The 16,481-nt window shown below is 51.8% G+C and overlaps 3 protein-coding genes across 3 annotated transcripts in view; 2 read left to right on the top strand and 1 right to left on the bottom strand.

Annotated features, from left to right (window-relative positions):
- Positions 1–5,620: 5,620 nt before the first annotated feature.
- Positions 5,621–16,481, bottom strand: part of ARMC7 (armadillo repeat containing 7) — a 25,065-nt gene continuing 14,204 nt past the window's right edge. Inside the window, exon 3 of the mRNA XM_012733124.1 lies at positions 5,621–6,510. Within this exon, the coding sequence (XP_012588578.1) occupies positions 6,362–6,510 (149 nt within the window). The 3' untranslated portion in view covers positions 5,621–6,361. The remainder of the gene's footprint in view (positions 6,511–16,481) is intronic.
- Positions 7,562–13,746, top strand: HN1 (hematological and neurological expressed 1). The gene is made up of 4 exons (XM_004693489.2): positions 7,562–7,739; positions 8,033–8,130; positions 8,864–8,882; positions 13,485–13,746. The coding sequence occupies exons 1-4, from the start codon at positions 7,679–7,681 to the stop codon at positions 13,631–13,633; spliced, it is 327 nt and encodes a 108-aa protein (XP_004693546.1). The 5' UTR covers positions 7,562–7,678; the 3' UTR covers positions 13,634–13,746.
- The window catches only part of NT5C (5', 3'-nucleotidase, cytosolic), a 3,126-nt gene continuing 1,751 nt past the window's right edge, over positions 15,107–16,481 (top strand). The window contains exon 1 of the mRNA XM_012732975.1: positions 15,107–15,115. Coding sequence (XP_012588429.1) covers positions 15,107–15,115 — 9 coding nt within the window. The remainder of the gene's footprint in view (positions 15,116–16,481) is intronic.

The following is a 16,481-nucleotide window of genomic DNA, read 5'->3' as shown; positions in this document are numbered from 1 at the left end:
CCAAACCCTTGTCTAACTTGGAGGAAAGGGGTGGAATTCTGCGGGAGATGTCCACATTGTCTTCGCTAAGTGCACACCGCTCTTTGAGGTGGGACATCGCTGGGGTCCTCGTCAGGAAGCTTAGTCCCCACTTTTCCTGGCATCTATTCTTCATTGACCAATCCCGCAGTCATTCGTATGTGACCAGCCTTGGGGTCCTGGGCAAGTGGCACAAAGGGAGCCATTTTGTGGGGCTAAGAAGACAGGCGAGAAATAGCCTGTTTTACAGGGGTTGGAGAACTTGGGGACAAAAAGCAATCCTCAGCAGAGAGTGAGGATGGGGCGCTGGAAAGGGCGTTGATTTTTTATTTTTTTTGTTATCATTTTTTATCATTATTCTTTTCCCTTTCACAAGGTAGGAAAGATCAAAAACTGTGGTTACTGGCAGGAAAGGGGAACTGAGTACAGGTTACAGACCTGGTCACTCCCTCTTCTGTTGTCATCCTTACAGTGAGATCATTATTTTCAGAGGACACTGGAACAAACAGAACTTTGGTTTTTCAGTTTGTGCTGTGAGGTTAACTTTCTACTGACCAGACCGTCGTCTTTGGGATGTTAATGTGTATAAAGGCTATGGTTTTATGCTTTGGGGGTGGTGCAGTTGTCTGCTTCATAAGGAGTCTCAGTCACCGGTCTAGGGGACCCCACACACTAGTTGTTTTTGATGAGTACATCAGAAATTAACATAAGTGATGTTTGGTTTTGCAAAAGAAACGCTTTTGTCACCCTTTCCTGTCATCCCCTCCCCTCGGCTGTTTGCAGTCTGGCGACTGGCAGACTGGCGTGTCCTTTTGCTTCCTGCCCTGCCTTCTTAGCCTCGCCAGTTCTCCTGAACTTCTTTCCCTGTAACGTCCTCCTGGCTGCCAAGCACATTCTACATTTGGTCTGGTAGAGAATGATGGGCAAGGATCGTATGGGAGCTCTGGACTTAAGAGAGAAGAAAGTAATTTTTAAAAAATCGCCATCTGCCACACATGGGCACATTTCTTTTAAGTCTCAAATATAATCCTGATTTTGGGCATCGTGTGTGTGGTTCAGAAGAACAGTGGGGTCTTAAAAATAAAACGGAAGTAATCTCTGGCTTGTGCTCCAGATCCTTTGTTTGGGATGTGTCTGCCTCGCTGACGTCATCGGAGTAGGTCTCACCTGCTGTTGCAGAGATCCAACAAAGTTGGGTGATCAGAGCTTTGACTTTGTTTTTAAAGCTGTTTGGGGGGGGGGTACTGTGTCTTCCCCTCTGCTTTTAAGACCAAGAATGTTCTGTCCTGGTCATTTGGGTTCTGAATGTCTTTTAGCCAGCTAAAATTGTCCATAAGGGGTGTAATGATCAGTAAGGAAAGCATCCTAATCTCTAGGGAATGAAGGGAGTGACCATGACGCAAGTTGATTTTGATTTCAAGTGTCTGTTGATTTGGGGTGCACATGATGAAGACCTAGGTGCCTGCTTCAAACTCTTAACATGAGAGAACGCCCATTAAGACTTTATAACACCTTTAATTATGATTTAAACAGTTTAATTATCATCATTTTAAAATATATGCCTGAGCACACTTAGCTTAATTCATATAATGAATTTAATCTTAAGTGGATATTTAATGTCTGAGACTTTATGGGGGGTATATGTTTTACACGTTCTAAAAATTCAACAGGGTCTTTTCCTCATCTGCTGGGGGATATTTGAGTTTTACAAAGGGTGTGGAACTTAACAATGGAGAGACACCAAGTTAGCTCTCAGAAGAACACCGGAGGGCTGAGGACCAGCGATCTGTGGTAGAGAACCAGAGTCAGGCCTGTAGATTGGGAGCTTAAAGGGGAATGTGAGGCTGTATGGACCCCTCACTTACTGTACCACTTAGGTGCCAGTGGGCACCAGAGAGCTGCGCTTTGGTCCTGCCTGTCACTTGACTAAAGTTGGGCAGTTTACTGAAAGCTTCTCAGGGCTTTTGCTCGCCTAAAAATGAGGCTGTTGAACTGGGTGGAGCAGAACCCAGCTACCTACTACTGCCTGGGGCCAAACCCAGCCCTCTGCCCGACTTCGTGGAGTTTGCAAAGATTTTTACTTTTATAAATGGTGAGGAAATAACATGATTTCATAACTTGTGAAAATTACATGAAAATTGGATTTCAGTCCATAAATCATGTCTCATTGGCGCACCGCCACGCTCACTCATTCCATACGGAGTGTGGCCGCCTCCGTGCACATTCCGTGCGCATGATGGGGTCGAATCACAGGGAAAGGCCCCAGAGCCAGGATTACCTACTGCCTGGCTGCACCTTGGAAGGGTCCAACCTCCTTTCCGCTCGGGTTTTCAGGCTTGAGCTCAGCTCTCCAGGCAGCTCCCTGCTGGAAGGAGCTGGAGGTTGGGCAAAGGGCTGGATTTTGAAAGCGTCCTGAGCTCTCGAGAGTGGGGAGTGCTCCTTCTGGAGGGGATGGGAGTACCTGCCCCAGGGGGCGCTAAGGCCACAGACTTTCCCTTGGGGAGAGCCCTGATGGATGGAGAGGGTTGAGGCTGCCATACAGATACTGGCAGTCTGTCAGATTCCTTCAGGTCTGCCTCGGCTTGTGCTTCTGGCTCTGGGTGGCAGAGACAGGGCCACACGGCGAGGGCCTCTTGGACAGGAAGACGCAGTGTTGGGGGAGATGAGACCTGGGAATCAGTCTGCACCCAAGAGGGCCAGAGAGCAGGGACTTCTGTCTGGAGATCCCAGTGGGTAGACGCAGGACAGTCACATGGCCGTGGCCAGTGGGGCAAGTGGCGGCCAAGGAAAGTGGTCAGGGGTTGGGGCTGGAACCCCCCTCTCAAAGAATTTTAGATGATCAGTAGCAATATGGAAAATAGGCAGTGTAAAACAGATACTTCGGGTCACCTGAACTCCCACCGTGAGAGCGGACCCTGGGAGGGGTGAACCGGGTGTGGGGGTGATGGCGGTTGCTTGCCTGGTGCTCTGGCTCCAGGGTTTATCAAGCGCAGTATAGATGATGCTCTCAGATGATGCTTCTTCATTGTTTTGTTTTTAGTTTCCTTTTTATTTTTATTGACGTATCATTGTTTTATGTCTTTGTTAGTACTTTCTTTTAAAGATTTATTTATTTAAGCATATAAGTACTGAGGTGTAGGCCAGAGGTGCTGGGGGTGAGAGGATTCAGAGACAGAGCGGGAAGCAGAACAGACGGACTGATGAAGTGCACTGCTGAGGGGAGCAGCGGGGAGACAGGAGAGGTCTGCTGAGCTCGGTGGGTCACTCCCTGGCTGGAGATCGAATCTGTGAAGCCCCTGCGGCTGTGGCTGCTTTCATAGTGCTGCGCTTTAATCGTTGCACCACCAGAGAGGCCTGTTAGTACTTTTTTTTAATAGCTTGGTTTATTTTTGCACAGTACTGGGGAGTAGGCCAGAGGTGTGGGGTGGGGGAATGAGAGGATTCACCAGAAACAGTAGGTAACAGAACAGGTGGATTTACTCGAATACCCTGCTGAGGGGAGCAGCAGGTGAGACAGGGGAGGTCTGCTGTACCCGGTGGGTCACTCTCTGGCCAGGGACAGCACTGAGACTTAACCCTCAGGCCTCTAGGGAGGCCCCGTCTTTGTTAGTACCTTGACATCATGTCTTTTAATAGTCCTGTGAGGCAGTTGCTATTCACGTATGGAAGGGAAAAGGGAAGCATACAGAGGTTGAACTACTTACTCAGCTTACCGCAGAGCAGACACGTACGAGAACACGCACACTTTGATACCCTGGGCTGTCATTGGGCTCATGAGTGTTTTCTGGTTCTTCTCATTCACTGTGTTTTGGTAACTTCACATCCACTCACAAAGGTAAATTAACTAATGTAGAGTGTGGTAGTGTGCAGGAATGACATACTTTGATAACTGACCCATACTAATTTATTTATGCATATAAGAGCTGGGGTGAGGCAAGAGGTATGGGGTGGGGTGAGAGGCTTCACCAGAGACCGAGTGGGGAGCAAAACAGGCAGATCCACTGAAATCCACTGCTGAGGGGAGCAGCGGGGAGACTGGAGAGGTCTGCTGTGCCCTGTGGGTCACTCCCTGACCAGGGGTGGAACTCAGGCCTCAGTGGCTGACAATAGCTTGATAGCACTGAGACTTTAACCCCTGCACCACCAGGGAGGCCCTTGTGAAAATTCTCTTGACAGAATATTGAGGAGAAACAGACAAATCCACCATTATAGTAGTTAATAGATTATTTTAATGATAAAACATTTAAAAAGCAGAATTTGTATGATTTGATTATCAACTGGTTAGTAGACATGCAGAATATTGTGGGCATATATATCCTCAATCACATATAGAAGATTCCCAAAATTGACCATATACTAGACCAAAAGGCAAAGCTTGTCAAATTTCAGAGCATCAGTGTCTTACAGGCTCTGTTGTCTGTGTAATAATTAAAAGCTAGAAATCAATTAAACTGGAAAGATCTGCCCCTCCTCCCATATTTGGAAACAGCAAAATGCATTTCTGAAAGAGAATTTGTGGTATAATTTACTGTTTAATCATCAGACTTTTCTAATGTGAACAGATGATGAGTTACCACAAAGCAACTGTATTTATCTGGAAACTTAGGTGAAGTGGACATAGTCTCAGGAGAAAGTTTAAAGCTGGTTTAGGAAGAAAGAGAAACCCAAGACTACTGCCACTGTTAGTGAAGGAATCGAAGCAGTACTTGGACGGTCTCCCAGAAAACAATCTCTGTTTTCTCTCCTTTTTAAAAAAAAGTTTAATTTTATTTGGGCATACAGAACTGGGGTACAGGCCAGAGGTGCTGGGGCAGTGAGAGGATTCATGAAAGACAGAGCGGGGAGCAGAACAGGCAGATTGGCAAAGTACAGTGCTGAGGGGAGCAGCGGGGAGACAGGAGAAGTCCCCTGCGCCCTGTGGGTCTGCACCCTGCCTGGGGATCGAACTCGGGCTGAAGCAGCTGCAGCTGTGCACAGCTTCACAGTGCTGTGCTTTAGCGCACTTGGGCCACCAGGGAGGGCCCACAACCATCTCCGTTTTCTGAACTCTGAGTGGGGCTCAGCTGAGTGCCCCGCCAGGGGCCCCGGGCGGCCGGTTTCAGGAAGCTGCGAAAGCACCGTGTGAGCAGGCAGAGGCCAGCCAGCGTGGGGTGACCTTGCACTAACGCTATCCCTGCACAGTGTCCATTACAAGAGCAAGGACTTAAATGGGGCTAACCCATGATGTTCAGTTAGGGGAGACTTTCTTGGTTAGGTTTATTTATGTATGTATACAAGAACTGGGGTGTAGGCCAGAGGTGCGGGGATGGTGAAAAAGGGTGGGGATCACAACAGGCAGATTCACTGAAGTCCACTGCTGAGGGGAGCGGCGGGCAGGTCAGGAGAGGTCCGCTGTGCCATGTGGTCACCACCCTGGCTGGGGATCGAGCCCATGGTGCAGCGGCCTTGGATGGCTTCATAATGCTATTGAATCTGTTGCTCCACCAGGGAGGGTCCAGGACAGACTCTGTTATTAGCCTCCTTGGGCTTCTTAATTGGTCAAGTTAACTTTTATGTGTATAGTGTCCTCTTTTTTATTTAGTTGAAAGTAAAAATGGAGCCTTCCAACTTTCAGCAGCAGGGCAGGAGGAAGTGCCCAGGTGCCACCCCCTCCACCCACCGACCCGCGCAGCCCCCAACCTGCCTCTTGCCCTGTCCACTGCTCGTGCAGCATGGTGCCCCAGGTCCTGCATTCAGACTCCCGTAGGCGGGGCGTTGGCGGCCAAAGTGCAGAAAGAAGGTGAATGTGGAGAGTATGAACTGACCGCAGACTGCTCAGACGGCGCGGTGGGTGGAACACAGACTGCCGCCACCTGCCCCACACTGGCCGCCCAGAGTTGCGAGGAGGGCAGAGATGACTGGCGCCATCGGCCATCGGGGAGGAGTGGGAACGGGGGAGATGCCCAGAATAACCATGGCTTTGGCCCTGACTCTGACTGTGACCGAGGGGGCTCTTTAAATCCATCTGCTGCTGCGTGGACACAGCTAAGACCTGATTAGGACAGTGAAGTAACCATTCTGAACCGGTGAGAACCTTCTGGATCACCATTGAAGTAAAACACAGAGCAAGAGAAAAACTCTTTGATGTAGAAAGTTTGAGGACTTCACTCAGGAGGTAATCTCAGCTGTGATCAGCTGGATGGAAAACGATCACAGATGCTGAGCACCAGAATGGTAGCATCACTGTCGCCCTGAAGCACATGCTTCTTAGTAAAATTACGGTGATGTGGACATGGCTGATGTGGCTTGGTATCTTGAAAAACATGTTACAGATGACTCCTTGTTTCTTTCCACAAAATTGGACCTAGCAGTGAAGGGGGAGCAGCTGCATCTGGATGCGGGGAAGCATCGCGGGGAACCGCCTGGATTTCCAGCGCAGGCTCTGCAGCTGGTGTTGCCGCTGCCGTCGCAGTTGTGGCCACTGCAGCACTGCAGGACTGTGCTGGTTACCCCCTGAAGAAACAGGACAGCAGAACACGAGAAGGCTGAGATAAAGGAGATGGGGGGTTGCAGAGACACCCCATGCGTAACCGCAAGGAGGGAAATTGGTCCTCAGTTACAAGTGTGTGAGCGTGGGGCAAGAAAAACCCCTCACAGTTCTTCTTTTTTAGCTTAACATTAAGCTTCACTCTACTTTTAAAATAAGCAGTTTGAAATTGCTTATCAAGCTTAAAATTTGACCACATGTGTTATATATATGCAGATCTGATGTAAACCCAGCACTTGTTAGGCATGACATCAAATAAAGAGTGTGCATTAAAGATGCTTCCACAGTAGAGTTTGAAGACATCTGTCTCATCCATTTGTGATTAAAACCTGCCTCTTTACTTTTAGCCCCTGTACCTATACTTTCTTTTATGAACTGTGAAATAAAACATTCCAAAAACTAAAAAAAAAAGGAAATAAAAAATTTTTTTTAAGTTATTCATGTATGCACGCAAGAACTGGAGTACAAGCCAGGGGTGTAGGGGTGAGAGGACTCCCCAGAGACAGAGTGGGGAGCAGAACAGGTGGATGGACTGAAATACACTGCTGAGGGGAGCAGTGGGGTGACCGGAGAGACCTCCCATGCCCCGTGGGTCACTCCCTGGCCGGGGATCGAACTTGTGCTGTAGGGGCTGTGATAGCTTCACGGTGCTGTTCTTTTAACCCCTTGCGCCGCCAGGGAGGGCCTGGAAATGTGCAAGATGTGCTTCTAAACTTGAAGGTGACAGGCCCCGCCTAGCCCAGCAGGCCAGTCTGTTCAGGCCTTTGGCCACTGCCTGGAAGGGGCGCCAGCCAGCCCGTCCTTGCTGACGACGTCGGGCCAGTTGAGCTTCCTTGTGCGGTGGACACTGACTACAGGCATCTCTGCAAGTACGGAGCAGCGTTTTGTACCTTAGCACCCACTGTGTCTTTACGCCTTTCCTCGTTAGCAGCTCTCCCTCGTGAGGGCTGGGGAGGAAGAATGGACCAGGGGAACGCTGTGACAGGTTTGAAATGTCTTTGCCAGGAAATACTTGGGCACGATCTGAAATTGGTGTTCTGCATTATTCCTAGGGTTTTGCGGCCTCCAGGTGGTGGATCCAATTTTTCACTAGGTTTTGATGAACCAACAGAACAACCAGCAAGGAGGAACAAAATGGCCTCTAGCATCTTTGGGACCCCAGAGGAAAACCCCCCTTCTTGGGCCAAGCCAGCAGGTACTGCTTAGATCTGTGCTTTGCTAGTCAGGAGGCTGGGCGGCTGCCCATGCTTGTCACTCCCTGGAGGAAAGACTGGGTCTGCAAAGTGGGAGACCCTGATGAGTCAGGTGGGACTGCAGTGGGTGGCCTGGACCCTCTCATAGTCAGGCACTCCCTAGCACTGTCCCCATTTTGTAACAGGAGACAAACACCTTGAACATCCTGCTGTGAAACCATCCCCGTAATAACATTTACTGAACGTCAGTTAGTGAAAACATGGTTTGCTCTAGGCTTTCTGTGATTTTGATCAGGTGCCAAGTCCAGTGGTGGCAGAGAAGATCCTGAGCCGTCTGGAGCCCAGAGAAGTAACTCGTCGGAGGCAAACTCAGGAGACTTCATAGACCTGAAGGTCAGTGTGGTCACACGGGCAGGACCGGGCTCTGTGGCTGATACAGCTCAGTCTGCCCATGTACTGGGGGCTTCACCCTGCCGGGGGTCTCCCCTGGCGGTCACTGGGAAAGGCGGGGCATGGTGGGGCAGGGCCCCTATCAGGGAGCCGAGGCAGAGGGAGCTATGCGGACTGGGTCTGCGTAGACATCTGGCCCCTGTCCAGCCGGTCAGTCTCGTGTCCGTCAGTTTCAGAGCTTCTGGGTGATGTGTGCTTCCTTTCTCTGCCTCAGTTGTAGCTGCACTTCCTTCTGAGTTCACATTCAGTCTCAGTGGTTTGCAGCCTGCGGGTTTAGGGTTGAACTTTGGAGATCGAGGGACCCAGAGCCCCAGGCACAAGTCTGCAGGGCCTGCCGGGAAGTCCCCCTGCTGGATTGCTGGTGGGAGAAGGGAGCCATTTACCGGCTTCTCATCTGGACAGAACAGCCTTCGAAACGCAGTTGATGACAGGAAAAGTTTTCGGTGTTTGGGTCTTACTGGCCCTGGGCAGTTTATCTGGCAGCACTTTTGTTTGCTTTTGTATAGCCTTGTGCGGTGGATGGAGGCTGCATGTTGTGGTGCGGCCTGGCCCTGCACCCTGAGCGCAGGCTGAGAAGCTCCCCTTGGCCGGGTGGATGCAGCTTCATGAGCCGCCAACGCTTTATTTGTATGTGGCAAAATTAAAACCTGAAGTTAACTATTCTTTTCTTTTGCAGGGAGAAGGTGCCATTCATGGTGAGTCCCAACGCCGAGCAGTGGGTGGCTAGCTCTGCCCATGAGTTTGGAGTGGATCGCGGTTTGGTTCATATCACATCTTGGGGACAGAGGGGAGTGAGACCTGGCTCTGCCCCTGGTGCCAGCTTGCCCTGGGTGGAGGCGAAGGAAGACTGACTGGCTGGCTGTCGGCCAGTGGGGTCCGCGAGCCCTAGCACAGAGGAGCTCGCACAGACCCCTTTGCCCGAGCACGCGCGCCCCCAGGGTGGTGCCAGGCCCTCGGGAAAAGGCCAGGGTGCTTGCAGGGCAGCCCGCAGCATTTCCTGCCAGAGCCTGACCCAGCTGCGGTGCTGACCAGCAGGCAGCGGCAGCCTGTGCTCTGCTCCCTCAGCGGTGATTCAGGGCAGATGTAAAGCGGGACTTGCGTGTGTGAAAAGCAGCTACAATCTTTGGCTAATTTTAGACCTTGGAGTGTTTATTGGCGCGTCCTTAGCAAGTGTCAGAGAACTGCTGCTGGGTGGGAAGAAAGGTTTACGCGTGTCACTGGGGGCACGATGTGCGGGCACCGGGCCCCCCAACCCAGGAAGTGGCCTGTTCCGTCCTTCTCTTCCCTCCCACCTTCCTCCGGGTCTCCTAGTTTTCACACCTATTGTGCCCTGAATTCGGAGGGGAAGGTCCAGCCGCTCAGCTCCTCCCCATGGTCCTCACAGAGGGTGGTGCAACAGGAGCTGCCATTTCAGAGGAACCCAAGCACCTTTTTTCCTGACCATCTTTCACTCTGTTCAGGAAGCTGTCTGGGCCCTTCGTGGACTTCCTCATCCTGGGGAGAATCTCACTCTTGTTTGTTTACGGCAGTGCCAGCAGCATGCTGGGTAACGCCAGAGCAGCATCCAGTGTTGCCATGGTAACAGCACCAGCCCCTCCCCTCCGTGATGTCACCTGTAGCCCCCTAGTCTGGCTGCAGGAGCAGCTGTGTTTTCTAGAAGCTGCGCCTCTCGCCCTGGTCGTGTCGGTCACCTCAGGTAGTGCAGAGGTGACAGCCCTGGTGGAGAGCAGCCCTTCCTTCCCCTTCCTGCGCTGCCCTGGGCACCCAGGTCGCGGCGAGGACAGAACTCTCCCACTGGACTAAGGCCTCTTCGTTGCCATTTGTTTCCAGTTTGTTCCATTTGAAAAATCGTTTTGGAGATTACAAAAAACTCCTAGGTTTTTTAGTTCTAATGCTGTTCATATTCTGCAACACTTCCATGGTCAGGCCTGAGTCAGCAAGACTCAGCCAGTGTTGGTTTGCTAATTTTGGCCAAACAGTGATTGGAACGTTGGGTGACTGGAGACACAGTGGAGCCATGCTGAAGCTGTCGGGAGCGTGGCCTCGGTCTGCTGAGCCACTCGCCTCTCCTGGTCGCCTGGGCAGGGCCTTGGGGACACACTGGGGGCTGCCGGCTGGTGTGGCAGGCCCTGGGTTTTTAAACAGTTGTCTGGTTTTTGGCCCCTCATGATTCTGTGTTTCTGACAACCACTACTTTCGGTTCATCTGTCATAAAATGACAAAGGACATGATCGTCGAGAGGGAGGCTTGGTGAGGTCAAGGTCAGCTCAGTTCTATTACCAGGTTCACCTCAGAGCCGAGGACTCTGCTTGGTCTAAGTAAGTCAGATTTTGTTTAGGTTTAAGGAAAACTGCCTTCGTCTTTTGGGTAATTAAACACAGGAACAGCTGCCGGGGAAGCTTGGAAATTTGTAAGGAGGTCGGACAAGGAGGCTGGGCAGACACGCGCGGTCCCTCATGAGGGCGGTGAGGACACTCTCGCTCGGGGACGGTCCCGTTCTCCCTGACCTTGCCTCCCGTCCTGAGAGGGAAGGATTTTTTTTTTTTTAATAATAGTTTATTTTTACATCCTTTTGTACATTTTTTTTTTCATCTCGGTTGTAATCCCCGTGGGTTTCCCATCATCAAGTCACCATAGTCCAGTGCATTTGAGGGAAAGATTCTTTTTTTTCTGAAGTTTCTGTCCATTTACCTTATTGATGTGGTAAAGAAGAAAGACAAATTGGGAGTTTAAAAGATTGTTTTGCAGTTGTATTTTTGTTCAAGGCCCCATTTACAAAAAATTACTACATTCAACATACAAAAGCTTTCTCTTTCAAGTTGCTACAAAAGTTTCAAAATCCTTGCTCTGGACTCTCAAGCCAGGAGCCCAGGGGACTTCCCTTTTCTCTGCTAGGAGCACTTCTGATGGAGGGGGCATTTAGGATGAGGCCTGCTGTCACTTAGTGACCCCACTCCCTTTCTCTTGGCATGTGGCTGTCTGTGAAAAGCAAGACAGTTCTGTTAAATTAAAAAAAAAAAATAGAATCTGGGCATGAGCTGAATTTATCTAAAAATTGTTTTCTGGACAAAAACTCACGGTTGAACTGCCAGACAAAGCTGCTTGGGGCGGGATGGTGGACAGGGAGAAATGGCGGCAGCTAGGCCTGGTGGGCCGGATCAGGCTGCCCCCGTGGGGTGCAGTCATCGCTTGGATTTTATTTGATGTGGGGTTTTGCTTGTGTTTCAGTGAGTACAAGATAGTTTCCCCCGTTACTTCAGGGGCACTTGAGCTTGACGTTGGTCATTTAACCCTGTTGTATTTCTAAAAGTATTTATTTATGCAATTGAGAACTGGGGTACAGGCCAGAGGTGGGGATTGAGGGACTTACAGGGGAGCAGAACAGGTGGGTGCACTGAAACACTGCTGAGGGGAGCAGCGGGGAGACAGAAGAGGTCTGCCGTGCCTTGTGGGTCACTCCCTGGCTGCATTGGCAACGGACAGCTTCATAGTGCTGCGCTTCAACCTGTTGTGTCACAAGGGAGGGCCCTCGTCCTGTTTCTTACATAACAAGAGTGAAGCAATAGGAAACTGGGAAGCCACTCTGTCTTTCCAAGTGTTAGCTCTTAACTGATAGCTTACACTTTGCAAAGCTTCATACTAGATTTTTACTCGTACTTAGAGTATAGAACATTAGATGCTTTGCAAGTTGCCTCTAGAGAATACTCCAGAAACCCACAAAGTGCACTGGTAAGAGCAACAGTAGCCTATTTCACCCTTTATCTGGTGCTGGTTTAAGACCTCTTCCCCTCAGACTTCTTGGTTTTAGTCAGCTAAATCAAAACTTGCTTTAGGAACATAAAATGTTACTATTTAGTCTTTGAGGAACTTAAAAAAAAGGACACTTTTTTAAAAAGTAGAACATTCCCTGGGGGCTGTATGAAGTTCTCACAGGGTGTCTCACAGTGTTCTGCTGCTGGGCTTCCAGGGTTTCCAGCTCCTAAAATGGGAGCAGCAAGGCCTGAGGTCCTGAAGGCCTGCGTTCCCCCAAGTCTTAGGCCCTAGCGTCCAGCCTCTCACAACCAGCATTCGGGGGTGTGTGTAAGAGAGATTATCCTACGGCAGGTTTTCGAATATACAAATCCCGGCCGCGGATAACCTCTGAGACCGGCCTACTTACAGAAATAAAAAATAGATCTAACACACCTTAAGCTGTTAAAAGTCTTCACTCAGTCTTGATTTTGAATCAGTGACTTTTCTAGCCTTAAAAGATACTTGCTAACAAGACAAAATAAGGTCCTGAAGGGTTTGTTGCCTGTGACACAAACAGGAAGGCGCCTGCCCGGCCTCTGGCCCAGGCGGGGCTTCTGTGCCTCTCAGGGCTGGCGCGGGGTCTGCGCCGTCTGCAGGGTGCCCGGCACAGTGCCAGCGCAGGTGCCCGCCAGTGCGTGTGCTGCCCTGTGTCAGTACCCCGGGTCTGCTCAAATCCTATAGAGCAGTTGAGGGAGCGAGGACCGTGTGGGTGAGTACAGGCGACTGCCCAAGAGCATGAAAGGAAGCGGACACATCTGCTAGGTGCTGCGCAGACTAGGTCCTGTGTTGCCCGTGAGAGTAACTTGGACCTCTAGAGTGCAGGTAACAGTGGCCAGGGGCATGCTGAGCTCATGAGGCCTGGGGTGGAGGTGGAGGGCCAGGGGAGGCGGGTTGTGCTCCGTGGCCCACAGCCTCTCTGTGAGGCCTTAATTTGAGTGATTTTTGTTACAGGGTCACCCAGAGTGGACTGGGCCGCCTGTCTGTGGGGCCTCACCCGTGCTCACAACCCAGTTATACTGCAGGCGCACACAAAAAAGTCAATAACGGGTTTATTTACAAAAGGGGAAAGGAATAGGAAACAACCCAGGGAAAGAGAGGGATACAGAGTAACTGGAACACCTTAGGGCTGGCTGAGTCACCAAGCAGGCCGCCCAGGAGAGCCGGTTCTGGAGCTCAGCTCCGCCCTGGGTCCTGCTGCTCTCCCTGGTGCTGCTGGGAGTTGTGTTTCCAGTCGCTGAGTGGGGGCGGAGTCCATCAGACTGCAGAGTCCTTTAGGACGGCCTTCCCCTTCACAATCTGACTTCACGTGGTGCATCTGTCTTACCAAAGGGCGAAAGGGCGCAGACAGGGAAGGGCCTGCGCACGCCGCGGCGGCTGGCTCTGCCCAGGTGGGCCGTGGGACGTCGCTCCCTTCTGTCTGGGGCTGTGTCTCGTCAGCCACAGGCACAACAACGGAGACGTCCTCTTAGCTGGACTGGTTACTGACCTGCGCTTTGTTTTCCTAGAACACGTGGACACAGACTTGCAGGCCAGCCTGGGGCAGAGCGAAGAGAAGCCGGTGCCCGCGGCCCCTGTGCCCAGCCCGGTGGCGCCCGCCCCGGTGCCGTCCCGGAGAAACCCTCCCGGCGGCAAGTCCAGCCTCGTCTTGGGTTAGCTCCGCCGCCGCCCGCTGTCGTTTTGTTTTTCTCCATGCTTGTGAACTGCACAACTTGAGCCTGACTGTACATCTTTTGGATTTGTTTCATTAAAAAAGAAGCACTTTATGTACTGCTGTCTTTTTTTTTTTTTTTTTGGAACAGGTTTCTCTTTACCGCCCTGGTTCCTCGGGTCTGTAGCCCATGGCATGAATGTTTTCTAGCAGTAGTTTGGAGGGAAAGCTTTGTGACAGTGCTGTGTTTCTAAGAACAGACAGTTTGGTTCCAAATGTGTTAGAGGGTCTTTTGTACCGCAATTTTTAAAACCCTTTTCTTGTCAGCTTTACTTGGGTTTAGAGGCCTGGATTGGACAGCCCAGTGAACCGTCCGCAGGCACCCCCTGTGTAGACCCAGCCTTGGGGGGCCCAGACTTGTCAGTGCTCTTTGCTAAGAGCATCTTCTGTGCCATGTGGGACAATACAGAGGCTGGGGCCTCGTGCCTTGCTGCCTGCAGAGCGCAAAAACTGCCTTTTCTTGAACCGTCAAACAAGCCAGGTCCTACGTGGATGGGCAGATGGGCAAAGCCCTCTGCTTCCGCGCAGCGCAGGCCGCGGGGTTCACATGCACTGGCTGGTGCCGGGAAGCGAGCAGGGGTGACCACATCCCCAGGCTGCCTGGCAGTGCTCGTCCGAAATACCTTGAAGCTGTGTGCATGATGCTGGTGCTTAACCTGCAAGGAAAGTCTCATCCTTACAATGTGTGTTGTTCTTTCTCAATCCTGGACTGTTGTGTATAGTAAACAATGTACAAATTTTGAAACACTGTGTCCTGTGTCATCTTTTTGAGCTGGTTTCAGTGTCTAACCTTGTTTAGTTGTTTTTTCTTTTTGTTACTGGCAGCCCAGCTGGATGAGTCCTGAAAGTTGCAACTGTTGGGCAGGCCCAGAGAGAAGTGGGCACCCCACTAAGTTAGCAGGAGTTTATTGGATGGGGGGGGGAGTGGTGTTTGACTAGGGACATGGGAGACAGAAGAAAGAGCACCCTGAGTTCTAGGCAGAAAGTTCCAGAACATGCTAGATTAAATGTTGGGCATTGTTTATACCTGGCTTTGTTCTTGTGTGTGCTTAAGATTTATCTATGCATACAAGAACTGGGGTCTAGACCAGAGGTTTGGGGGTGGGGGCAGTGAGAAGATCCACCAGAAACAATGGGGAGCAGAACTGGCAGAGGGACTGAGATACACTGCTGCTGAGGAGAGCAGCGGGGATGCAGGAGATGTCTGCTGCTCCGTGTGGGTCGCTCCCTGGCCAAGGATCGAACTCCGGCCAACTCAGCTGTAGTGGTTGGTGATGGTGGGAGAGTGCTGAAACTTTAACCACCAGGGAGGCCCATGACCTGGCTGTATTCCTTTGGCTTGTCACTTGGGGCTTGGTTTTCTAACGTAAAACAGGCTTCTTAAGAGGTTGCCACCAAGCTTGCAAGGTGACTGCGATGATGGGGCTGGTGTGACTATCGGCAGATTTGAGGAAACGGCAAACATGTTTGCCACGGGTGTTCATTTTTCCAATTAGGAAGTTTGGGGCATATAAAGAAAGCAAAGGAAACTGAAACTTCTAGCTGGGGAGAAGAGATTGGCAGTTTCCTGGGGGTGGGGACTAGGGGGAGAGGGGGTCAGTTTCTGCAGAGTGGAAATTTATGTTGCCGTGCCTTTAGCGCCCTGACCTCTTGGCGCAGGTGTGCACACTTGCACATGCACGTACCGGTGCGCAGGTGTCCATAGTCAGGCAGTGGCGCCCCACACCTACGCAGCCTCTGTGTTAACAAGACCAAGGCCACTGGTGATAGCCACAGAGCCGGGGACGACACAGCCTTATCAACATTTACCCTACGTTGCCATCAGAACTTTTCACCCAATTGGGGACCAGAGAAGGAGCAAGGAAGAACAGTGGAGAGAACCCAGCGTTCTTAAGCCTTTTTGTCTGTTAATACATACAGAACCGGGATACAGGCCAGTGGTGAGGTGAGCGGATTCACCAGAAACAGCGGGGAGCAGAACGGACAGACGGACAAAGTATACTGCAAGGGGAGCAGTGGGGAGACGTCGGCTGCGTCATGTGCATCACTCCGGCGGGGATCAAACTCGGCCACGGCTTGACTTAACTTCGTGCAGGGCAGCGCCGGCGGCCAAGGGCCTCTCAAGTTTTTGAAATCAGAGCACTTTAGGAGCCGCCAGGCGCCCCTTTGTAATGCTCGTTAACACTGGCTTGAAAATACTGGGGTGTCAGCTGGGGGGCAGGGAGATGGCTCACTGGCTGGGCTCTGAGCCAGCAATGTGTAGAGAAATAAGCTGCGTGTAGTCAGGAAGTGGGAGACGTCTACGAAAAGCCAACAAAATGCAACTGAGAGCATCGCTGTCCGTTCAGTGGACAGCCGCCCCCACCGCCTGAGCTCGACGAGAGCCACTGTCCGGGTGGAGCTGGCGCTTCAAGCAGACGCCCCCGCACCCCATAAAGCCGCGAGCCAGTCTCCTCTAGGAACTCGCACAAACCCAGCGTCCCCCAACGATCTCGTGGCTCCGAGACGCCGTCAGGATCGGGCTCTTGGGTGGGTCTACTGCGTGGGGGGGCGAGCTCTGGTTCCGGGCCCCGCACCCCATCAGCGGGGAGAACAGAGGGCCGCCGCCCCGGGATCAGAGCCGCCCCGGGATCAGAGCCGGGTTGTGGGGAAGGTGCCGCCGGGCCCCAGACTTGACCCTCGACCTCTCGTTGGAGAGCCCGCCCAGAGCGTCGGGGGGCCCCACTGGGGCCCAGGGAGGTCGGCCGCCGGCGCCACCTGGGGAGAGCGGCGTTGGGCGGCTGCAGCGTGGGCG

Source organism: Condylura cristata, unplaced genomic scaffold, assembly GCF_000260355.1.
Source record: "Condylura cristata isolate star-nosed mole 26May11 unplaced genomic scaffold, ConCri1.0 scaffold00038, whole genome shotgun sequence".
NCBI lineage: Eukaryota > Metazoa > Chordata > Mammalia > Eulipotyphla > Talpidae > Condylura > Condylura cristata.
Note: the sequence above shows the minus strand (reverse complement) of the source record. Positions and strands in the feature narration are given on the sequence as shown.

Bases quoted from the DNA above. Each gene is read 5' to 3' on its own strand.
- HN1 (XM_004693489.2), top strand. From the start codon at position 7,679: ATGGCCTCTAGCATCTTTGGGACCCCAGAGGAAAACCCCCCTTCTTGG. The intron at 7,740-8,032 runs GTACTGCTTAGA...GATTTTGATCAG, and splicing joins TTCTTGGGCCAAGCCAGCAG to GTGCCAAGTCCAGTGGTGGC.